The sequence below is a fragment of the Girardinichthys multiradiatus genome, unplaced genomic scaffold (genome assembly GCF_021462225.1).
Source record: "Girardinichthys multiradiatus isolate DD_20200921_A unplaced genomic scaffold, DD_fGirMul_XY1 scaffold_28, whole genome shotgun sequence".
Lineage (NCBI taxonomy): Eukaryota > Metazoa > Chordata > Actinopteri > Cyprinodontiformes > Goodeidae > Girardinichthys > Girardinichthys multiradiatus.
Genome location: NW_025917681.1, coordinates 16,463 through 41,124, shown reverse-complemented (window position 1 = coordinate 41,124; position 24,662 = coordinate 16,463). Strand labels below are relative to the sequence as shown.

The 24,662-nt window shown below is 38.7% G+C and overlaps 1 protein-coding gene across 2 annotated transcripts; it reads left to right on the top strand.

Moving 5' to 3' along the window:
• The first annotated feature begins 454 nt into the window (after positions 1–454).
• LOC124865146 (oxysterol-binding protein-related protein 6-like) lies at positions 455–23,805 on the top strand. 2 transcript variants are annotated; one of them, XM_047360109.1, is made up of 24 exons: positions 455–472; positions 554–633; positions 1,523–1,704; positions 2,717–2,845; positions 3,113–3,166; positions 3,272–3,385; positions 3,533–3,700; positions 4,084–4,222; positions 4,351–4,469; positions 4,769–4,855; positions 5,821–5,977; positions 6,166–6,299; positions 11,968–12,060; positions 15,686–15,866; positions 15,967–16,041; positions 18,436–18,650; positions 18,750–18,887; positions 18,967–19,030; positions 19,112–19,190; positions 20,570–20,714; positions 20,815–20,965; positions 22,079–22,205; positions 22,296–22,418; positions 22,959–23,805. In XM_047360109.1, exons 3-24 carry the CDS (start codon positions 1,597–1,599, stop codon positions 23,065–23,067), a joined length of 2,709 nt encoding a protein of 902 aa, XP_047216065.1. In that variant the 5' UTR covers positions 455–472; positions 554–633; positions 1,523–1,596; the 3' UTR covers positions 23,068–23,805. The 2 variants fall into 2 exon arrangements, with proteins under 2 accessions (XP_047216065.1, XP_047216066.1); XM_047360110.1 differs by lacking the exon at positions 11,968–12,060.
• Positions 23,806–24,662: the final 857 nt, after the last annotated feature.

The window sequence follows — 24,662 nt, the reverse complement described above, 5'->3', positions numbered from 1 at the left end:
AGTAGTATAAGCTTTTATATAAAAAAGTGTTACAAAAAAGTCTGTAAGCCAAAAACTTCAGATTGCATAAACCTAACATAAATGGTACATTGCCTGCTGCTGATTGCAGCGCCTTACACTACAATCAGTCATCCACCCAAATTTATCCTAGACGTCTTTGCACTAAATTGTCATTGTTTAGATCTATTTTCAACTGAAAGATGTTGACAGGAAAACATTCTTTTAGGCTGTGCTTTGCTTGATTAGTGAAACCTTCTTTGCCTGCTCTTTCCACAATGTATCATCTGAATAAAAATATGCATCATAGCCTGTAACTCTTGTGGTAGCAAAGTGGATGAGCCTGTCTGGGGAGGTAGAGTTGTTTTTTTTAACATTTAGCTCCACCCAGATACTTGCTAGGTGACATGAACCACTCTGACAAGCAAGTTTTCACTCAGGTGAGGTATTGCTTTGTGTAACAAAGAAGAAAATGGTAGTTTTCCCTCCTAAATCCATGCCATAGTTTGTTCAAATGTATTATCTATGTGATTTGAATTGATTGTTGTGTTCCCAGGAAAATTTGGAGAACATCTACAAGAGGGATTTTCTGTGAACTACAGTGGTGGAGCCTGTTAGTTATGTAGAAAAGCACAGGTGAGTTTCATTTGTAATTTGGATCGTTGGCTAGCTGAACTGTCTGCATACCAGTTATTGCATAAACTATGAAGGTTAATTTTTATATCAAGGTAATAGTAGATTTCTTGTTATGTGTTATCTTATTTATATATGATACTTTTTATGTTCCCTCTTTTTTCCTGTGAAAACAGGAAGAGCTACTAGACCAATAGGGCCTGTCTTTGACTATGCTCCGTTTATTGAATATATCTATATATATTGTTTCTTAATTGGTAGTAGACCCAATAAATTACTACTGTTCATTCAGAAAATTTAAGTGAGTTGGACAGTAATCATTCACAAATGGTGAAATTAAAGTGTAGTTGTTTATAGGCCAACAGTTTAAGTTGGGTTAAAGAGTGCTTTGCAATAAAGCAATAAAAATGCCCCCATAAAGCATCTCTTTAGTCATTGCGGGTTTCTGCTAAACATACATGTATTTACTCATTCTAGTTCTTCTTATTAATACGTTTAGTTTCTTATAGGGACAGTGAAATATGCTTAATTTAACTTTTATTTTCGTCATTCAAAAGGTTGATTTTGAACACTGCTATTGAAAAAAAGGGTTTTACATTCTATACACTAAAGGGTGTAAAATTTGTCCATAGACAAAATGACTGACAGAATATTAAGATTTTTTTCAAACTCCATTTACAAAAAAATTTAAATATTAAAGCAGTTTAAGGATAATCAATTAATAATCTTGGGAAGAAAATGTATAAATTGAGATTTAATGTCCTAATAACTAACAGCATTGTTGTTTTTTTTTTAAACACAATGTTTTTTTTAAAGACAAAGACTTCACGGTAAATCCTTTTTTTTGTGATTTATCTTTGTTACATTTTTGAAATGCTTTTGTTGATCACAGTTCTTCCGGTCTCTCCATGAAACACAACTAGCTCTAAAGATCTGTCTTTGCAAAATTATCTTCATCAAATTGCAATGACGGACCCTCAGGTGAGCAGCTGCTCTGACAAATCCCCTGCCAGCACATTCAAACCATCCCACTCACGGAATAACAGCACTGGTTCATCCAAGCATTCAAAACAGGTAAGAAAAACAAACATCACTCTGTAACTGTAGTAGTGGATTATTTTAAAAATATTTAATTTGCTTTATTAAATTACTCTAATAGTTGATTAAAAGTTGATGCTTTATTTCACTTAATCAAATTCATTTGATGCAAGACACTGGGACAGTACTGTCACCAACAGCTTTCTCTATTTCAGCCGAAAGAAACTGTCTGAGATTAAAAAAGGGCATCTAGTCTACCATCATCTGTTGAAGTGACATGTTTTTCAGGTCTCATGCAGATAAATTCGTAATTTATTCAGTTGCCACATTCTTTTTAAAGAAATGGCTATACTCCTGGCAGCCCTTGCAAACTAAACTATAATTGTGCTTTTTCCAATTGTACTGCCAGACCTTTGATGTTCGACGTGTGTCATTTGTGTCTCTCGCTGTTTAGTTGAGCATTGCACAGTAGGAGCTTGGGGTAAATTTCCTCTAATGTACACCTCTGGGAATACTGGTTGCATTCTTTTTTTTAAGTCTAATGCATAATTGTTCTCATTGAAGAAAAGGATGGACTTCAGATAGCTTGGAAATGGCCTCCACAAGATTGATGGACGGATACAATTTCTTTGACATTATTTTAAGACACTTCAGAGCAATTAACTACAAGACCTCTTGCTTTAAAAAAAGTTCTTATGCTTGGTGGAGATCAGCCCTGCATTTTATAATTAGCACCATGCTTTTTACTTACCTGCATAATCCTATGGAACCAGGAAGCACATACTTTGTTTTCCCCATGACTGCAAATTGTATCACAAAAAACAGATATGCCTCTTTATCTTGCATATGCTGACATTCAGTCACTTGATCAGATCACAACTGAAGTTTTTAAAAGGGCAGTCAGCTGGTGTATGCATTACAAACAACCTCTAAGTGCATCTCCAAGTTGTAATTGTGATAGAATCTTGGGCCACATTCAATGCCAAGGTTTCTCTTTTGGTATCAGCATCATTTCCTGACTGTCAAGATGTTTTTCTTTTTGTGTCAGTCCTGTAACTGGGAGGTTATGGATGACACCTCCTCTGTTCCTGGTTCCTTTCTGGACCTCAGTATCCCTGGGATCTGTGAAGGGTACCTAATGAAGAGAAGGAAGTATCCACTGAAGGGCTGGCACAAGGTGATTTCTGTATAGACAGCAACATGTGTACAGATTTTCAGTGTCATTGTAATTAAGAATACTAAACCACATGCATCCAAAAGGGATGTTATTGATGAATTGATAAATACATTGTAATTTGACCACAAGTTGCTATTACAAAACCAAGAAAATGTATTATTAGAGGCTGAGCTGTATACAGCATTTCTGCTTGGAAAATTAAATGACTGAAATCATCAATTTCAATATTGATCAGCAGTTTTCTATTGCTTGTTTTTCCTCCCTCAGAGGTACTTCCTGTTAGAAAAAGGAGTTCTCAAATACTCAAAGACTCAACAAGATGTAGGTCAAAGCTCCTTGCACTATACTGAACATTCATAAAATATTTTGTTTGCTTTTCAGTATGGTGCAGTGGAAGATATTAGTAAATCTGTTCTTGTGTTTAAGATTCAGAAAGGAAAGCTGCATGGCTCTCTTGACATCAGCATGGCTGTTATGTCTGTAAACAAGAAGTCCAAACGAATAGACCTTGATGCTGGAGACAACCTATATCACCTTAAGGTACCTAAATATTTTAGCTGTGAGATTTTAAACTAGATGCCCCTTAATATACTTGACCAAAATCTAGATTATTTACATGGTTTTAAATGATCATCAGATAATCTGGCATTAATAATGTCCCCCATTTGTCTCATTTGTCCATATTAGGCAAAGAGCAGTGATATCTTCTACATCTGGCTGACGAAGCTGGGTGCTCATCGCCTTTTTAGAAAAAATGAAGCAATGAGTGTCCATCGTGGTGTTCTTCATGCTCTTTCCTTGAGCCAGAGTACCCTGCCAGTTGTGGCCACTATGACCCAGCAAAATCAATCAACTGTGAGTATACATTATTTCTTTAGGTTAAGGTATTTAAGGTATTTAGGGTAATTTACTTTAGGCCTGACATTTAAAAGAGTTTTTAATACAGCAAATGTAGTTTTTCTTTCTTAAATTAAACTAAGCTCAACCCTGTGTTTGGAGTCCAACTGGGCTGTATTCAATCTTATGTTTTAAGGGTAATGGCTGTAGGTAGCGGATGACTTTTGCAGACAATTATTATTAATTGTAGTACCATTTTACAAATAAAACCTACATTTTGTATTGTATTTTCTTTTTCATCATTTTCTGTTGTTGGTGTAAGCTTTACTATTAAAACATTTTTTTGGTCTGTAAAAATTGGAGAAAAAACTTATTTTGTGATGTAATGATCGGTTTTCTAGCCTCCTCACTACACCGGCTCAACATCTATAGATCGTCCAGAGATCATAAGAACTGCTCCTTCTACCTCTTATTCAGGGGTAACCAACAAAGTGTCTGCTTGGCTGCAGCAAACCCACAACATTGATGCAACTTCCAATGGTGATTTAGCTGTGTACTTTACATTTTCATGAAGCTTCATTGCAGCAGCGGATTTAACAACATAGTCCAAACATATTTCCATATGTTTCATACAATGTTCATTTCAATGTTCACTTGCGGTTTACCAGACCTGGATCAGAATCAAGCAGATCTGAAAGAACTGGCTCAACTTGTACAGAGACTACACTGGCTTGAAGGAGGGATCCCTATCACAAATACTGACCTTGAGATGCGCATCAGCATGCAGGTAAGTACCCTGATCCCATATATACATCTCTCTCTCTCTCGCTCTCTATCTCTCTCCCTCCCTCCCTCCACCCCCCCTGTCCTAGATTTACATAACAGTTTAACATTATATATAATCTGACCTACCTGCTGTATTTATGTGCAATGTAAGATAAATAACATATGTAGTTTCAAACTGACTCCTGTGTGAATTTCCCTAAATGTGTTTTAATATTGTGTCTGCTCTTTAAATCGTTTTTCCTGTAGATGTTGTACTTTAGGATAAACACAATAATTAAAAGTACACTCGTTTGTTTCCAGAATCTCTTCCTAGAGAAACCCAAGAAGAACTCAGGGAAGGTGGGTCATTCAAGGACTTTATCTCGTGTTGAAGCCATGGGTGGAATGGTAAGAAATTCAGAAATATTTTCCATTTACCAGCTAGAATTCAGGAAACTGTTCAAGAAACTGCAACTGTTTCAGATCAGATTTTCTTTCTGAAATTTAGACTTGTAAATGTATATATGCATAACATTATTGTATACTTTATTGCTGGAGGTCACCTGAAGATGTCCAAACTTTACAGCACATTTTGGTGGATGTTGTATTTAATTACATACATTCCTGCAAAACCTGATAATGCAACAAATGCATCTGATGCCTCAACTTCAGTTTTGACTGTCCATATGTAACCCTAACCCTATTTTTAAGGTTCATATGCACACAACCAAAAGCATAGATGTTTATATAGAAATTGCCAAATTAATCTGACACTTGGCAATGCCTCAGTACAGCACCTTCTTGGTTACCGCACAGTCGGTGTCCAATGACCACCCTACAAAGGATATTTCGCTCCTCTGTGACACAGGTTCCCTAAGCTGTTCTTGGCTGATGACAACACATCATTATCAAATGGAATATTCCAGTTTAATCTCATTATCCATGCTTGTGTCCAGAAAATAATGTGTAAATGTACAGACTGGAAATTGGTGCTTGTAAATGAATGAATGCTCCAGATTGTAGACTTGCTTTGGTGAGACCCAAAAACAGTACCGCTTTATTAAACAAACATGAAACATGGATATATGAAACATTAAACAGTTTTATGTCCATTGTGCTGTTTTTATATGAATGGTGCAACAACATATACTTTTAAAATGGGTTTGGGTTTAGTTTAAGATTCTGCTAGCCAAAAGGCACAAAGATCACACAATCTTCTAAAATACAAGTAGGATAACGAGATGAGTTTCTGCAAAATTTGTTTTGTTTGCTAAAATTCACAAATTTAAAACTAAAGACTAGTACTGAAACATTTGAAATAAACATTTATATCAATACTATAATTTTTAATGCTCTTTCTCTGTTTTTCCTAGTTCACATCAAGCCATCTGAGTACAGACAACAGTTCCAATTTGGCTGCATCTGTTCAGTCCATACCTGACTATGTTTACTCACAGCTGTCAAATCCTCAAGTAACCTCTCCTGAGGCAAAAAAGCTCCACCAAGAAATTTGTACTCTTTCTCAGAGGGGTAAGAGCTTTTATCTAATGGGTAGCTTTGTGTCATATCAAGTGTAATGTTTAAATTTGCTGCACAGTCCATAGACGTTTTGACATAGAATGTGTTATTTGTTCAAATAGATAAATATATAGGTTATATGCATAAGGCTTAACGGAAATAGATTGATGTGATTAACTCTTGTGAATGCTGTGTTTTAGTCTATGCCTCTTTGAAGTCCATTCATGAGGTTTTGAGCTTGGAAAGAGAGAGACTGAGACAGGCTTGGACTAGCCCTGACCTGAGGCAGAATGCCTCACAGCAGCTGGCAACACTCTGCAGCACACTGTCTGAGGTAACATTTGATAGTTCATACTAACATTTGAACAACCAACCAACCCACCCACACACACACAAGGCAAATAACTAATGCAAAGCTGTTGAACATAGGAAAAAAATACAAATGGCATAACCCACAACCATGTTTTTTTCCCCAAAATTATAAGATAATTTTTAAAGCTATACTACTTATAAGATAATTTTTAAAGCTATACTACTTATGGTTGCCACAAAATATTAGTATCGGCCTTAAAGAAACAAAGAAAGCCAAGCCCTCCTTGCTTCTGGGAAGTTCTGTGTGAAACTGTTCAACAGGTTTGTGCTGTTTCTAGGCAGGAACACACCTTGCATACCTCTCCCCCTTTGTTTAAGAAAGGCAAAGACAGAAATACTGACAGAAATGACTGTGACACTGAAACTTACTGTGTTGCTATTTCATTCACATGCTGCTGATGGAACCATCTATTCTCAGTTGCTATGACTTGGTCTTTTACTGTCTGCCTTATAACTGACTGTCACTATCTTTGTATATACTGTCATGGGGAAGTGCATTATTTGATATAATTTGACATATTGGGACACAAAAGGTAATCTAGTCCTTACCAGGTTTTGAAATCAACATTAATCATCTGGGGCATAAAATGTCCTTTAAAATACAAAGGTGCACAACCAATTTTGTTGGATGTTTTTCCAGTGTTCAAAAACAAAACATGAACTTGGTAAAGACGTGACTTTAATTCCATGTCCTAATTGGTAAAATCTTTGAATCTGGAGGGTGTACTCTCCTCTTGTGGGACTGTATTTGGTATAACTGAATTCCAAATAAACACTCACTGCTGAGTGGGTGCACTGGAGCAAGGTTATCGTTAATGAATACTAACGAAATCATGAAAACTAGAAGTAAAAAAACATTTACGTTTAATGAAATAAAAATAAAAACGAGACTTTGCAAAGAAAAGGAAAACTAACTGAAACTGTGATGAGCGTTCGCAAAACTAAAATGAATTGAATTTATAAAGATTATGTGCTTAGTTTTGGTATGTGTGTCTCATACATTAGTATCAAGTCTAGCTTCTGGTAATTGGTGTTTTTAAAAAAAAAATTTCCTGTGCCGCATTATGCCAGCAGATGGTCGGTACATCACTCAAGTAATTTGTGCGGTCCGTTCACGCCTAGCGTTATGTCAGCAAAACTTGGCACCAGAGTCCAATTTGGGATGACTTTGAGTATTACTGCGTTTTAGATAAAAGCAAGTGTCTAGGGAGACCAGATGTCCCAAATTTCCGGCGACGACCTGTCCCCAAATATGTTGCAGTTTTTTTTTTGCATGTGTGTGTTTTGTGGAGTAGAAAAATAAATGTTGTGTGTATACTGTTATTATGGTAACCTGGGGTAAAAAGCGCAAATGAGCATGTTGCGCGCACAAACAGCTGTTTCGGGAGCTGGTGCTGTGCGCACTGCCTTGGACTGGGCTGATCCTTGCTGTGATAAAGGTTTGGTTCACGGTAGGAAACGTTAATAGTGTTGTTAACATTGACTGTAAGCAGGTAAAAACAAAAATGGCTTGGACGTGTTTTCTTTTATTAAAGGTGAGATTCCAAATGCAATTAAAGTTTTTATGAACGAACAGAACAGCAACCAACACCAGTCGGTCGTGGCAGATGGCCGCTCAAGCTGAGCCTGGATGTGCTGGAGGTTTCTTCCTGTTAAAAGGGAGTTTTTCCTCTCCGCTGTTGCTACATGCATGCTAAGTATGAGGGATTGCTGCAAAGTCAACGCCAATGACTGTCCACTGTCTCTACATGCTCATCCAGGAGGAGTGACTGCTACAAATCTCTGACTCGATGCAATCTGCTGGGTTTCCTTAGATAGAAAAACTTTTTATCCAATTTGAATAAATAACTGAATCTGACTGCACTGTTCAATGGTTAGGATTAATTGGAATGTATGTAGCTTGACTTTTGTGAAGTGCCTTGAGACGACATGTGTTGTGAATTGTAGCTATATAAATAAACTGAATTGAATTGAAAAGGCAAGACAAGATCTCTGGGAGTAGCTACAGCTGAGTGAGGGAGAAAGGGAGAAATAATAACAGAATGATTTAAAAAAAAAAAAAACTCACTGATTTTGGAAGGTCGAGTGCTACAGTGTCAACAAGGATTTGTCCAAAGTAAGATGTTTTAGAATTGATTGGTGACCTTTAGTTTATATTTTCTGAGTTAGTTGAGTTGCTTTGCTAATTTATTATAGTGATTTTTGAACTCCGACTGAGGAATGTATTCCTCTCACTTTGGACATATGGTTACTGACAGTTAGTAACGGGGAAAGTGAATGAGGGAAGAACTGCATCAACTGAGACTGATGTAGAGGGAGAGAGAATCACTTGGTTAAATATGCATTTCTACTCTTGTATTAGCCTGTAGCTCCAAATAAATATAGCAGTTTTTATTTTTATAAATATAGCAATTTATTATTTTATCAACTGAGGAAAATAGTTAAGTAATTGAAGAAAAGTTAATATTTATAGGAATATATTAGAATTCTCCTAGTTTCTCATCTATAAATAACCAACTACTAAAGGGTATCTGAAACAAAAATCAATTTTTAATTTGTAACTTTTCATTTTGTTAAACATTCCAATGTTTTTGGAGAGGATTGTGATTATATTATATCTCTGTTTTAGAAAAATGAACATCTGATGACAAAGAGGAGAGAGGAGGATAATAGAAAAAAGTGTGAAAAAACAGTAAAATTGGAAGTTAGAGAGAGAGAAGGAAAATTGACTGATAGAAAGAAGAGTAATGCTAATTGCAAGGAAAGAGCAGAGAAGTGCTAGAAAAACAAGGAGAGGAAAGAAGACAGACTCTACTACTATTTATTTGTTTTATTACTCATAGGAAATGCTAACAGCGTGAATAGACTTTCCCACTTGATTTTTATTTAGTTTAATTATGAATAAATATTTAAAAATAAATGTAACTGTACCAATGTTTTCTTCGTATTAGAATCAGCTTTATTGCCATGTTTGTACAGACAAAAAAGGGATTTGACTCTGGCACACTCTGCTCTCAGTGAGGATTTTTTGTTTGGTGTATATATTAAAGTGGAAATAAAGAATATCTTTTTAATGTACATATATACACAATTGACTGTACAATAGAATATAATGTGAGATCAGTCCAAGATGCATACTTGGACTGGAACTCTGATTGTCAGATATTCATCAGAGAAACATCCTGGGCTGAAAAACATTCTCTGTGGTGGCTGGTTTTAGCAGACAGTGCTGTTACACCAACCTGAAGGTAAAAGCCTAAACAGTTTGTGTGCAGGGGTGCAGTCCTGCATAGAGGGAATGTCAGCCCTGATGATTCTTTCTGCAGACCTAATTGTTCGTTGCAGTCTGGGGTTTGTGGGGGTGGTGTTCTCCGAAACTCCACCATCATCTCCATATTCTTGAGTGGGTTAAGTTCCAGGTGGTTCTGACCTCAACAGTGTACCAGTTGATCCACCTCCTGTCTGTATGCAGACTCATCACTGTCCTTGATCAGTCCAATAACAGTGGTGTCATCTGCAAACTTCAGGAGTTTCACAGATGGGTCAGATGGAGTGGGGAGAGAACACACCCCTGGGGGGTGCCGATGCTGATGTGTTCTTGTGCGGGAGAAGATGCTCCCCAGCCTCACCTGCTGCTGCCAGTCCTTCAGGAAGCTATCACCAGCTGAGCTTCTGGTGGAGGATGTCTGGGTTCATGGTGTTGAAGTCCACAAAGAGGATCTTGGCGTACATCCCTGGATGGTTGAGGTGTTGCCGAATGAAGTGTAGTCCCAACTTGACTGCATCATCTGCCGACCTGTTTACCTAGCAGGCAAACTGCAGGGAGTCCAGCCTCTCAGGCCAGTCGCTCAAAGGATTTCATGACCACAGATGTCAGGGCGACAGGCCTGTAGTCATTTAATACTGTGATGGTGGGTTTCTAGGGTACGGGGATTATAGTGTAGCATTTGAAGGAGGAGGGAACCTTACACAGCTCCAGTGACTTGTTGAAGATCTCAGTGAAGATGGGTGCCAGTTGGTCGGCGATGAAAGATCACCTGAAATCTTCCTCTTAGATCCTTGGTGCAGGCATGGGATCTAAAGGCAGGGGTTGGTTGGTGTATGCCAAGAATTTGTGTCTAAATGGGATGTAGAAAATTTGAGTTCATACCTGCAGTGGAAGCCATTCAACTCGTTGGTAAGATGAGGATTCTGTTCAGGGTTGGGGAAAGGTCTCCTGTAGGCAGTGAGGTTTTTCAAACCATTCCAAACAGCAGAAGCGTCTTCATATGAAAAGCTTTTTTTTAGCTTCTCAGTGTAGCTTCTCTTCGCTGCTTTGATCTCCTTTGTGAGTTTGTTCCTGGCCTGCTTATACAGGGCCCGGTCCCCACTGCTGTGAGCCTCTTCCTTATCCCTGCACTGCTGCCTCAGACAAGAAGTGAACCCAGGTTTATTGTCAATGTATGCACACACATCCTCACAGAAACTGATGTATGATGGTTGATGTAAGTTGGTTTAAATCAGTCCAGTCTGTGCAGTCAAAGTAGTCCTGTAGCATCTACTTTGAGTCATCAGTTCATTTTTAACTGTCCAAACCACAGGTTTGGAAGCTCTTAATTTCTGCATGTAGGTTGGGATGAGATGGACCAGAGTGGTCAGCAAATCCCAAAGCAGCCCTTGTGACAGCATAATATGCATCCTTTAAAGTTGAGAAGCAGTGGTCCAGAGTGTTTTTACCCCTGGTGGGACACTTTAATGTGCTGTCTGTATTTGGGAAGTTACTTTGAGAGGTTTGCAATGTTAAAATCCCCAAAAGCAATGACCAGAGTCTGGATGTTTTTTTTCACCATGTTTGTTATCGGCTCAGCCAGTTGTTTTTCAGCATCTGAAGTGGAGCCTTGAGGTGGTATGTAAGCACCAACCAGTATGAAGGAGGAGAACTCCCTCGGTACATAAAACTGTTTACAGTTTGAGAAATTACTCCAGGTCATGAATACACGTCTTCTTCAACACTTTGTGTCTTTGCACCAACCTTTGTTTATATAAAAGCAGAGTCCACCTCCTTGCTTTTTTTTCTGATACGTCTGATTTGCTCTAAACAAGCTGAAAGCTCGGTATCCAAAGTATGCGGTCTGGGGTGTTCTCATTCAGCCAGGTTTCGGTAAAGCAGAGAGCGGGAGAGCCGCAGAGGTCCGAGTTTTTACAGGTGAGGAGAAGCAGTTCATCCATCTTGTTGACCAGGGAACGCACATTTCCTAGATGGCTTGAAGGCGAGGGTGCTCGTAGTCCCTTCCGTAGAGGGGAAGAGAGCTTCACGAGCATGCCAGCTCTCTTCCCTCTGCGCCATCTCTGGCAGTATAAAGACTAAAACTATATCTGAAACTAATAAAAACTAAACTAAAACTAAACATTTTCAACAAATAAAAAGTAAACTATCAAACAAATGTTAAACAACTAAAACTAAAATAGAATTGAAAAAGTGAAGTCAAAACTAAATAAAAATAAAACTAATGAAAACTTCAAAACTGAAGTGCAACTGCAAAACCTTGCACTGGAGTCTGCCAGTTTTTGTTTCTCTTGTGTTTCCTTTGCATTTTCATGCCTGGGTGGGCCACTATTCCATGTCTTTGTGTGTGTAAATATATGTGCAGCTTGACATGCAGTCCCATCTGACCAAAGTCCATTCGGTGTCCCTGTCCTCTGGCTCTACTGAAGAATCATTCTGCACTGTCTGTACAGATCAGGTTTGTACTATAGTTTGTCCATCTTCAACGTGCTTCTACTCTTTTCGTTTTGAAGTCTTTGTTGTGAAAATGACAGGTATATTTCTTTCTGAGGAAATGATGTTGCATACCTACTGCTAAACATAAATGTATACTGATAATTACAACTACAAACAAAACAAGGGATCATGAGACCTTTGCCAGTAAAGTTGGTGGTACTAAGATTAAGGCCCTGTTTACACGACAACAATCCATTAAAAACAAGAATTCTTTGTTTTCCCCCACTTTTGTTAACACATCTACACAATGTTTTAATTATTGCCACGCCACTAGTTGGTATGTTCTCTAAAAGCTCAACAACATGCACAAACAATTACTGCTTAAAAAATAGGAGAGTTCCTTTTGCTGGAGAACCATAGTTAGTTTCATAAGTCATCAGCACATGTACTCTGCAATCCAGTATAATTAGGCCCGAGCAGGAAGCCTACAAGGGTATATTGTAATCGTAGTGTTTCTTATTCTTTCTTTTTTCCGTTGCGTCTTTGCGGAGCAATTTGCCCAAATTGCACTTTGCTATGCACCAAAACTCACAAGATTTTATCCAAAATTGTCCCCCGCGTTAAATTCTTGTTCCTTAATGTCATTGTCAGTGGGCGTGGCCAAACCACTTAGCCACGCCCCCAAACGGGAGATAGGCCAAACCGTAAGTTGTAGAGATCTGAAATTTGGCACACAGGTAGAGCTCCTCAAACCAAGAAAAAAAGTCTCTTGGGGGTATGCCCTAAAACGCACAGGAAGTCGACCATTTTGGGTCAAAAGCCAATTTTTTGCCGTTTTTCACTTTTACTCACCTTGAACTTTAACGAACTCCTCCTAGGAATTTTGAGCTATTGGCGGGTTAGGGTTAGGGTTAAAATATAACTTCTTGCCATAAAAGACGAAATTGATATAGCTCCTACAAGGAAAGTCACAGAGATCTTAAGCCTTCTAAGATTGATCGGCCTCTGGCCTTGAACAATATTCACTGATTAGATGCTGACATCATCGAAGTCCCGCCCCCTGAGAACAAAAAGTGTCATGTTTTCCTTTAGAGAGTCAATTTTTGATGTTCTTCACCTTATCAATATGAAACTGTCGCAAGTAACAGATAACTTGATGGCCTAAGACAGTCGCAAGTACTGATTGCTTTAGCTGGAGGGTGTGGCTATGATGGCATGGCAAATTCTGATGTCATGCCACGGCCATACGTTTGGCTCTAAATTACACACGCATGGTCCGATTCACTCCAAACTGAATATGGTTGATCTTTGTCAACCCCCAAACAGCTCTACTGGATTACATTGAAATTTGGAGCAAAAGCGCCCCCTAGGACACTTCAAGGGCTATATCTCCCTTATACATAATCGGATCCACTTAAAATGTAGTATACATGATCATGAGTCAATGATGGACATGTTGACACAGTCAACTGATTACATAATTTCAGCCCCACCCACTAATAAACAAGTGAATGCAGCTTGCATTTGGAAGGTTGGATTTCCCCCAAATTTTGAATACTTCTCGCCAGGCCAGAATTCTGCATGAGTGAAGATCATAACATGACACTCACAGCGCCATCATTTGGAATTGAACGGCGGCCTCGTTGGTGACCTTTCAGCCGGTGATGCCAGGCTCCTGTGGTCGCTGCACAGGCAGTTGCGCTGGAGGTGCGAGGGCCTTCAATGCTGTTTGCAGCTTTAATTATTGTTATTATTGATATCCTAATCTTCTGTGGGTTTTCAACTGGTCGGCAGCTGCTATGTTGTGCATATTTATTTCTACTGATTCCAGTCATACTGAGCAAGTGCCAGGGCTTCCCCAATTAGAAACATTGCATTTTCCAGTCTTAACAGAGACCGGAATGTTTTCAAACCGTTACACTTTTCAAATTGTGCCATTTTCAGAGAAAACGTGCTCTATTGTTGTGCAAACGAACATTAGAAACGCAACTACTAAACTTTTCCATATTCACCACAAAACTGTTAAATTGTTAAACAGGGCCTAAGTCCTTTTGTGCTCCTTATGCCATTCTGTCTACAAAACTGATGGGAAAGAAGAAACATTTTTGGGACAGCAGGTTCATCTAAAAATAATTTTAGAAAGTGAAACTTGCATACAATATAGATTCATTACAGATTGTGAAATATTTTCATTTTTAAGTAATTTTGAGTTTTATGACTTGCTGATAAAGAAAACTCAAATTGGGTGTCTCTGAAATTTTGAATATTGCAAAAAATAAAATACTGGAAACTTGTTCTGTCACACCTTAATCAGCTTCTAAATGCTTTCTTAATCTGGGTCAGTAAGCTACACAATCATGGGGAATACTGCTGACAGATGTCCAGAAGGCAGTCATTGACACCCTTCACAAAAAGAGTACACCACTAAAGGTACTTGCTAAAGACGCTGGGTCTTTACAAAGTGCTGTCTCCGAAAAATATTCATAGAAATTTGAGTGGAAAAAAACTGTGTAGGAGTAAAATTTGCACCAGGAACAAGGGTGCAAAGGTTTGGTTCACGCCTTAAGCTGCCTTAAGCTGAATGTCAAGCAAAATTCATTTAGGTTAAAGCTGGACTTGACACATCAAGATCCACAACGCACAGATAAATCTTACACATAGGTTATAGATTGTCACCATCCTCAATTCAAGCAGTCCTTAACCCAAGAGGTCTGAAGCATTATATTTGGGCTGAAGAGAAAAGAACACTGGAATATTGCTCAGATGAAAGTAAAGTTTGCATTTCATTTGTGACTCAATGTCCCAGAATCTGGAGGAAGATTGGAGAGGAACAGAATCCACATTACTTACGTGAAGTGAGTGTGAAGTTTTCACAGTTGTTGATGGTTTCCCATGTCATCTGCTTGTGTTGGTCCACTGTGTTTTCTGAAAGTCACACTGAATGCATCCATCTACCATGAAATACATGTTCCAAGGATTTCATGCTTTCTTCTGCTGACAAGTGTAATGGAGATGCTGATTTCATTTTCCAGCAGGACTTGGCACCTATTCATACAGCCAGAGTTGTCAAAAGGTGGTGTGAGTTTCACTTTCTGAAATGAGTAACAATAAATATTGAACTTTTTCATGATATATAAATCTTTTCAGATGACAATTTGACCTTTTGCATCTAAACAAATCAGATTAAGAATCAGATTTTATGGATTCCGGTTAAGTTTCCAGTTGACTTTGTTCTTAAACTTTTAGGAACAGATATATATATATATAATAAACATTTGAGTAAAAGGCAACTCAAGATGTCAAGAACACGTTTTTCTTTTTCTGGTCATACTAGGAAAGCCCTCGTGGGTTTCTCTCACTGCAGCACTTGTGTATAATAGTTGACACCACAGCAGATAAGTTGTATCCAGATGCTGTGTCAAAATAAATTGCAAGAACTCCAAAACCAGTTCTGTAAAAACCTCATGTCATTTTGTTCTTGGAGCCTCAGAGGGGAGATAAAAATTCTGTTCCTCAGGAGTCTGTACAAGTATAGACCTTTTGAACAGAGCAATAGTCATAATCATCAGTTTGTTTTTGTGAAATACCATTTGTCAAATAAAAGATAAAGTTTGAAAATAAAATTTATCTTTTAAACTTCCTTTCAGAGGACACCATCTTTGCGTGGTCATAGCCACCGTGCTCCCTCAGTTGCAGAATCTATGGCAGAATATTTTGATGCCAATGAGGTGATAGTATGCGAGACCTCCTCAGAGGCAGATGCATCAGATGAGTCTGGCTTGAGTGACATTACTACCACCAGCAACTCCGAGCCTGAAGAAGATCACTGTAAGTTTTTTTCCATTTCTCTCTAGCAGGCAAAAATATTTACTGCAACCGCAATATATCACCCCCCCCACCCCCCTTTTTTTTTTTTTTTCTTTTGTAGCCACTGCCACTCTCAACTACAGAGAAAGTCTAAACAGAATAACTGACAAACCCAGTCTGGTGCCCTCAGATACAGGTAAGAAGACCACTTCTGCTGCTCGGATTATATTGAAAACTGCAGCACAAATAAACTTGATACAGGTGATACAGGATGTCTTAGTATAACTAAGTTTAACTGGTTGTGTAGGAACCCTATTGGCTTGAAATTTTCAAAAAAATATTCAGTGCTTCTAATGTAGCAAGATAAAATATACTTTCACCATGTGAGTTTCTTATTCCCAACAATTATTCCTAACTATGGCAATAAGACAATGTAACAGCAGTTTAAGATGAACGCTATTAAATTAAATTAAATTTTATGGAAACATTAAATATGCCAATTAAATTTGGTTTTGACAGCTATATGGTTTTTGCTGTCACAAATATACATTTTAGCATGCTAAAATGGTCAGTTTCAGTCCAATTCACACCTTGTATCTGACTAAAACATCTATGTGATCCAAGCGAACAATGGCACTTACGACTCTCTTTTCATAGGGGAGTCTAATCTGCATGTGAATTTAGATGTGCAGAATGGCATTTCCCAAACAACGTAAAAGCTTGGTACTTCCCCACACTAGCTTTGAATTGAGAAAGTTCTTAGGATGAAGACAGAAATATTTTGCATCTGCTTTAAAGGTCAAAAGAATCTACTTTAACAAGTCATTCATTAAATTAGAAAATTAAGTCGATTAACTAACTGAAACACGTTAATTACAGACAGACTGTTCTTGTCAAACCTTAATTCATTTTAATAATGATTTTCTGCTTACAGCTAATGAAAACAGGGCATTTAAGATTAGAATATTACATTAGACCAAGAAAAAACAGAAATTCAGGCTTAATGGAGGATGTATGTTTAATATTTGCTTAAAGGTTAATTTCTTTTTTCTTTAAAATATGTCCTCTTGTGGCGTTTCAGGCATACCATATTGGGCAGATGGTTGCCTGCATGTGCCAGGGCAGTTTTACTCTACAAAAAAGTTAACTCAAGGCAGCATCCTGATTGCCTGATTAACTTTAATTCTGAATTCAATCCAGCATCAGAGTAGGCAGCCTGTATTGATGCTATTGTAACTTGTGTTTGTATGATCTTCAACAGTTTGGAGTAGTTGTGTATTGGGCATGCATATGTGTAGAAATGGATGCGTTCATGTTGAGTGTGTTTGTACAAGTTTGACACCTGAAAGTGTACAATTTGTAAGCGTGGTGAGAACGGTAGAAGGCTTGCAATCCACAACACCTATGAGCAACAAAGGGCACCCAGACCCAGCACTGGAAGGCAGTACCAGTCCCAGGCAGCAAGACATAAAGCATCGCCCTGGTCAGCCATACACCCTGCACAGAAGTAGATCACCAGCAAGGCACAGAAACAGCACGGCAGCAACCCCGACCCAGCCACAACACCCCCCTTAGCCCCGCAGGCCAAGCCTGGGAGCCAGTGTCCCCAGTGGCCCAGGGGGCCTGCACCTACCCTTGGCGGCAAAGACTGCACAGCAACTAGCCCAACACACCGTTGCAAGCCATGGGCCACATAATGGGGGCCCACCACTCCGAGAGAGGGACCAAACAGTCACACAGAAGAGACCCCCAGGTCATCCCCACACACAGTCCCTGCCAAGTTGGTACAGGCCCTGTGGCAGGAGCCAGGGGTCCACCTAGCACCGCCCCCTCTCCGTGGTGTTTATGTGTGTCTTTGTGGTAATGTGAAGTGTTGTGATGAATACAGATGTGTATGTCTAAAGTGCATTGAAATTGGAATTGAGGCTGGGTGTACGAGACCCCACTGCATGTTATCAGTCTCCCCAACCCCAAAGACCTAAGTCTCTCAAGTGCATTAAAATTGAGGTGTAGGTCAGGGCTAAATATGGCAACGGGGGTTGTATGGTCCCCCATGCACACAAGGCCCTTCCGCCAAAACCCCAAGACCCTCCCTCTGTGTTGTATTACATATGTGAGGAAGGCGGGGTTAGGCACCAAGGCACCAGCATGAATCACCCCCTTGGGGCCAGCTCCTCAACTGGCCCCATATTTGTCATGCCAGTGCCCTCACCAGCCCAGCGCCAACCAAGGCTAGGGACCCTCCAGAGATCCCCAAAGACACCATTAGGAAGCCCCCACAGAGCAGCCGCCCGTCCACCTCAGTGGGAGCTGTCCGGGACAACCCGAGCCAGCCAAGAGAAACGAGCTTACTGCAGCATTCCAAGTCCAGGAACCAGAGATCAATCACAACACCCAGAACCACATACACCACACAGGCCCTGGCAGGTGCTCCCTGCCTTCACCTACCTTCCACATCTGCTGCGCCTAACATCCACGCAGACACACCCAACTCCCTCAACTCCCCATTTTTTTTTTGTTACAGTTGCCCTTTTGAGAATTATTTTATCATAAATTGACTACCCATCATTTCTATGTTTCAACATTCCAGGGCGACGCACCACACTCCCTGCCCCAGGAGCAGACAACAGTCACATTGGCATTATGACCATCCTATACAATAACATTGGCAAGGACCTGTCCAGGGTCTCAATGCCAGTGGCTCTTAATGAGCCACTGTCTTTGCTTCAACGACTTAGTGAAGAGTTAGAGTACTCTGAGCTGTTGGACATTGCCAATAATACTGATGACCCATATCAAAGAATGGTGAGTTTGGTTTTCTTTTATTCATAAACAGCTGGAGCCAAAATTACTCTGGATAGTACACAAAGGTTATTGAAGACTAAGAGCAATGAATGTTCCTAGGTGTATGTGGCAGCGTTCTCCATTTCTGGTTATGCTTGGGCATCTTGGAGAAATCGCTACAAACCATTCAACCCCATCCTAGGTGAAACATACGAGAATCATAGAGAAGACAGGGGATTCCATTACATCAGTGAACAGGTAATAATAATTTAAGGGGTAATTTAATTCATTTCTATTTTAGAAAATGTGAAAATGCAGGTTTTTTTTATGTTATTAGGTTAGCCATCACCCACCAATCTCAGCTTGTCATGCAGAGTCTGAAAACTTCACTTTCTGGCAAGGTAGGTATTGTGTAACTGTTGCATGGTTAATATACTTGACATACTGAGTAAACATAAACTTTTTTTTATGTCTGTTCATAGATCAGAGATGGAAAAACAAATTTTGGGGGAAGTCAGTGGAGATAATCTCCACAGGACTGGTCAACGTTTCCCTACCAAAGTGAGTCCTGGCTATTCAGAAATTTAACAAATGTATTGAGTCCATTGGACCCTAGACGTTTTTTCTTGGGCATACTTGCATGTCCAGTCAGCTGGGAGTGACCTCTGTGTTATCCAGGTTCTTTTGCTTTCAACAAACAATAGAGTGATGTGCAGGACTGCAGTGCTTTCGCTTTTATTCATCATCTGTCCTACCATTTGAGATGACTATCTACACTTGTTTGGCATCCTACAAGTGCTCTTTGGCTGTCTAAAGCTAACTGTATTTCAGCACTAATTGAGAAAAAAATCTAATTTAAAATTTGGCAGCATTCAAGCAGACTCGTTACTCTGGTGAACATGCATAAGCACTTTATTTTAGCGAGGTTTTTTTAGTAAAAAAAATGCTTCATATTAACAAGGGCCAATGAAGGAAAGCAGCTGAAAGTCAGGTCTCCAATATCTGTGTAACTCTGTATGCAGTTAGTTTTCTCACCAATGCTTGTTTGGTCTTTAAAGTCAATTCATGTGATAGTGTTAAAATACTAGGCATGCCAGCTGCAGTCAAGGCCTCTTAATGTTTTTGGCTAAGGCATTGACAATAAAATAACTCATGTTCAGATAATTACCAATAGGACACGATTTTTGAAAGACCAGCTCATTTACTGAATGTAAAGAGGAAGCTATTAGTTTATATTGACAGAAGGCATAAATGTTTTTTAAAATCATCTGCTTTAAACACATTGGAAAGGTGACACAAACATTTTAATACAATCAATGTATATGTAGTTGTTTTTTGGCTGTAAATGTACTTCTTTTTTTTCTTAGAAATGAGTCCAAGATAAAAAAAAAGGCAATTGCTGGAAATTTAGCTTTCTTTGTGCTACCTGGAGTTCGAAACCAAAAAAGAAATTATGAAATATTTACTAGTTTATGATGATCAAGCTGTAATTTGTCATACATGCATACAATATCAAAATTGGCAAAATCGAAAACAGTAGAGCAGGCCGTTGCATAAATTGGCATGTAACCATGCTTAGAAATTAGCAATTTGCTCATCTTTGGTTTTAAATGTCATTTTGAAATTCCTCTGTCCTGTTGAATGAAAAACAAATAAAAGTAGGAAACTGACTTTAAATTGTTTGAAGATATAGGTTTCGTAAATTTGCTAGAAATTTGGACCTAAACGTGTTTTTTGTTGTCACTTATTCAAGTGAATGTGATGTTTGCGCTGATGGGTATCCTGCATGTGCCTGTTTTCTGTAATGTTTTGTGTGAACAGCATTTAATTTTCAATTTTCTCTTGCCTACTGATCTAACATCATATCATAAGGGCAATGAGCATCAAAGCAAATACATTTGAGAGGAAAATCAATAATCAAATTAAATGCATCTATGTAGGTATGGTGATCACTATGAATGGAATAAGGCAGTGACCTGCATCAACAATGTATTGAGCCAACAACGGTGGTTGGAGCATTATGGTGAGGTGGTCATCAGAAATACAAAGAGTGATGTGTGTACCTGCAAGATGACCTTTGTTAAGGCAAGATATGAACATGCATGCTCATTTCCTAATTGATCGGTTTCCTGTAACTGACTGTAGCCTTGACGTATCAGATTTTGTCCCCCTCTTTTTCTTTTAGTCTCGCTATTGGAGCTCAGAGAACAATAAGAACGAGATACAGGGTGTTGTGTTGGACCGAGCTGGAGAGGTGGTTCATCGTTTTGGAGGATTCTGGCATGAAGGTGTCTTCTGTGACACTATGACCACACCAACATGCATCTGGAAGCCCAGTGAGGACCAAGTGTTTGCATTCAGTTTAAGTCCTAAACAATGGGTGCAACTACTGTACAGCTGTACAGAAATACACTGCTCAAAAAATTTAAGGAACACCCTGAAAACACATCAGATTTCAATTGGAAAAACAAATCATGCTAGTATCCATACTGATTTGGAATGGGTAATATTAAGGACAAACAGATGCAGCATCATTTAATAAAAATAAAAATGATCAACCCACAGAATTTAAACTGAAAAACTAATGTGGCAGGCTGATCCAGTTTGGCGAAATGCCATTGCAGCAACTCAAAAGGGTATTTAGTTGCACAAAAACTTCAGGTCATGCTCCTTATGAGATGACAGATGATATCCTGGGATATCTCTTCTGATCCTAACCAGTGCATCACTGAGCTCCTGGACAGCTGGTTGTACAATCTGGTGGTGTCTGATGGACCTACATGTGACGTCCCAGAGATGTTCTATTGGATTGTGGTCAAGGGAGTGTGGAGGCCAGTTATTGGTATCAATTCCTTCATCCTCCAGGAACTGCTGGCATATTCTTAACAAATGAGGTCGAGCATTCTCTTGCACTAAGAGGAACCCAGTTCAACTTGTAGGGCTCTGGCAGTACTCCTGCTGTTCCTCCTTGCACAATGGAGAAGATGCCGTCTTAAGACTTTGCTGGGAGACACTGCAAACTTTTGGGCAATGGACCAATTAATGTACCATCCTGGTGGAGTTGGACTGCCTGTATAACCTCTGTAGGGTCTACGTATTGTCTCATGCTACCAGTAGTGACACTAATGGTAGCATGACTGCTTTCCAGCAAAACTACTGAAAGGCAGTCAAATAGGAGTCAAAAAAGTGTCTGCGGCCTCCACCTGGTCTCAAAGTTTATCAAAATTCCAGATGTTTACCTGTCCCTGATTTAAAAAGTGTTTCTTAAATTTTTTTGAACAGTGAATTTAGACAACGTATACCTTAACATACAAGCTGCCTGATAATTTTTTTCTGCTAATTCTAACCTTTTATTCTTTAAGAATCAGAAAGATTCAGCTACAGAAATTTTAGCTAATGGCTAAATTGCCTAATTTCCTTAGTCTGAATTTTGGTGTGATTTTGTCCAGATGTACAGCCTGATGACCACTTTCGGTATTATGGTTTCTCGCGTTATGCCAGAGAACTAAATGAATTAAATGCAAAGTTAAAAGACGTCCTCCCCCCTACGGACACTCGCTTCAGGCCAGATCAGAGGTAATGTGTGAGTTTTGTATTTGATTTTATGTAATGGTACATTTGTTTTCCAACTTCCCAAAATCCCTTATTCCACTTATCATTGTACAGGCTCCTGGAGGAGGGAAAAGTGGCAGAGGCAGATAAAAAGAAGGACAAGGTGGAGGAAAAGCAAAGGGAAAGGAGGAAGGAAATGGCCAAAAGAGGAGAGGAGCACATCCCTAGGTTCTTTAGGTGAAACAAATTACAATTTATAATCCTTCATCACGTCTAGTCTAATTGATAAATGTACCATTGCAAGCCAAAACTAAAGAAATTCTTAAGACTGAGAAAAAATAAATACATTTAAACATATGAATTCAGGCCTAAGCTGTACATACAATAGTTTGAACATGGTTATAAATATTGGGATGGTAGGGGGAAAAAGGGTGTAAGTATTTATATATCAGTTAGTAAGTCGTAACCTGATTTTAGGCACAGCTTCATATTGCAAAACATTAAAGTGTAGACCTTGGCACTGTTTGACCTATACCACAGATACATGTATTAGGCACTTATCCTCTAATGGTGCTGTTTGTGTAGAAAACGTCTTCAGTGGGCATCATTGGCACCCATAGTAATTTGAATGACATTAGAACTTACCAAATTAAATTTTGTTCTGATCAGAGAAAACCTTTCTTCCACATTTCAATGTCTGTTATTAGAATACATTATTTATTCTTTTATGGTACTGATTATTGCAATTTCTTGATAGTTTGTGTTATCTTTTTACAGAAATGTACTTGATGAGGCTGGCAGAGATGTGTGGATTTACAATGGAACATACTGGAAGATTCGCCAGGATCCAAGCTTTTCGAAGACTGAAAATCTACATTTGTGGTAGAATACTAAAGCTGGCCTACTTCCATGGGGCAATAAATAAATCCGGCTAGATACATCAAGTAACATGAAGACAAATGGTATTCTTTACTTTCTGTTAACAACAAATACTTCTATTGAATCAGTACTGCTGTAACTCAACTGGACAATTAAGACTTGGTGTGTGTGTGCTCCCTCTGTTACTTTTAGCATAAGAGTAGCGTCAGTGTTCATAGAAACATGAATTTATCTTGATTCAATATGTAACTTAAAGGCAAAATGGAATAATGTAATCAATTAAACAAATTATTTGGTGTATAAATAGTCACTGAAGGACTATTTTTATTTCACTAAACCTTTGTCTATATGTATGTGTCTTACTAAAATGACAGAGAAAACATTGTATTGTCAGCTTTAACATGTCTGGAACAGGGGTAGTCATACTCCAGAGGATTGTGTTGTGCTGGGTTTTTTTTCCTCAATGTGTCCTACAAACCCAAAATAAGGCTTACATACATTACGTTTTATTTTATTTGATCATGGCATTATGATCTTTTCTTGGTATTTTGGGTATGCATGTTCTATAATCCAGCCTTTTCTTTTGCTTGAATGATCTGAATGACTAGAAATTTAAGCAGTACATTTACTCTTAGCTGATGCAGCTTTTACAAAGTAAAAACTTTGCAAACAAACTGGAAAATCCTTATTTTTTATGTTTTTTTAGTTTCTGTTTTTCTTCCAAAATAAACAATCCCATAATTAAGGTTGTTTTTATTTTTTGGTCATATTTTAAACATTATTCAATGTGAAAGGGCTAAAACATAATCTATTGTATACCATTTTCAAACTGAACCTTAATGGCTTTGGTAAATGTGCCCTAGTGCTAATAAATTCTAAGCAGAGATGGTTGTGCATCCAACATTTTTTTTTCTCACAAAGCAAGTACTTGTGAAGGGGATTCCAGAATTGTAAGTATATAGTTAGAAGAAGTTCTGCAGGGTTGTTTTAAGGCTACAGACTTTGATGTACTGCGCCAGCCACATGGAAAGGAGATCTATGACTGTGAGAATCATTATAAAAAATTTATGAATGTACAAAACCATCCCCAGCTGCATAGTGAGATACGTCCACAATAACAAACCCTGGATCACCAGTGACCTGAAGGAACTGAGAAACAAGAAAAAAACAGTCTTTAGGGAATGGACAAGGAATTATTGAGTACTAAAAGGCGCATGGATTTAAGATTAGAGACTACAAGGTGGTGTACAGGTAAAAGCTGAAGAGCAAACTCCAGTAGAACAATATCAGGGATGAAGATTATCAAAGGCTTCAACCAGAAGAAGGATCTGATAGATGGAATTTTGGAAATAGCCAATAAGATGAACACATTCTTCAGTTCAGGAATAATCGTGGCCTTCTCTCCTGCCCACATCCACACTGACATTCCACATCCGTTGACAGGCAGCACTGGGAGGATCATGATGTTTGATTTCTTCAGTGCATTTAACACCATTCTGCCTGTTTGGCTTTGTCAGAAACTATAGTAGGCCTCAACAATTAATCACCTTATTAACAGACCACACTTAGTGGAGCTGAAAAGTTGTGTGTTTAACCAAGTCG

Coding starts and splice junctions, on each gene's coding strand:
- LOC124865146 (XM_047360109.1), top strand. CDS start 1,597: ATGACGGACCCTCAGGTGAGCAGCTGCTCTGACAAATCCCCTGCCAGC. Junction 15,867..15,966: donor CGAGCCTGAAGAAGATCACT/GTAAGTTTTTTT, acceptor TTTCTTTTGTAG/CCACTGCCACTCTCAACTAC. Junction 22,206..22,295: donor CGCTTCAGGCCAGATCAGAG/GTAATGTGTGAG, acceptor ATCATTGTACAG/GCTCCTGGAGGAGGGAAAAG.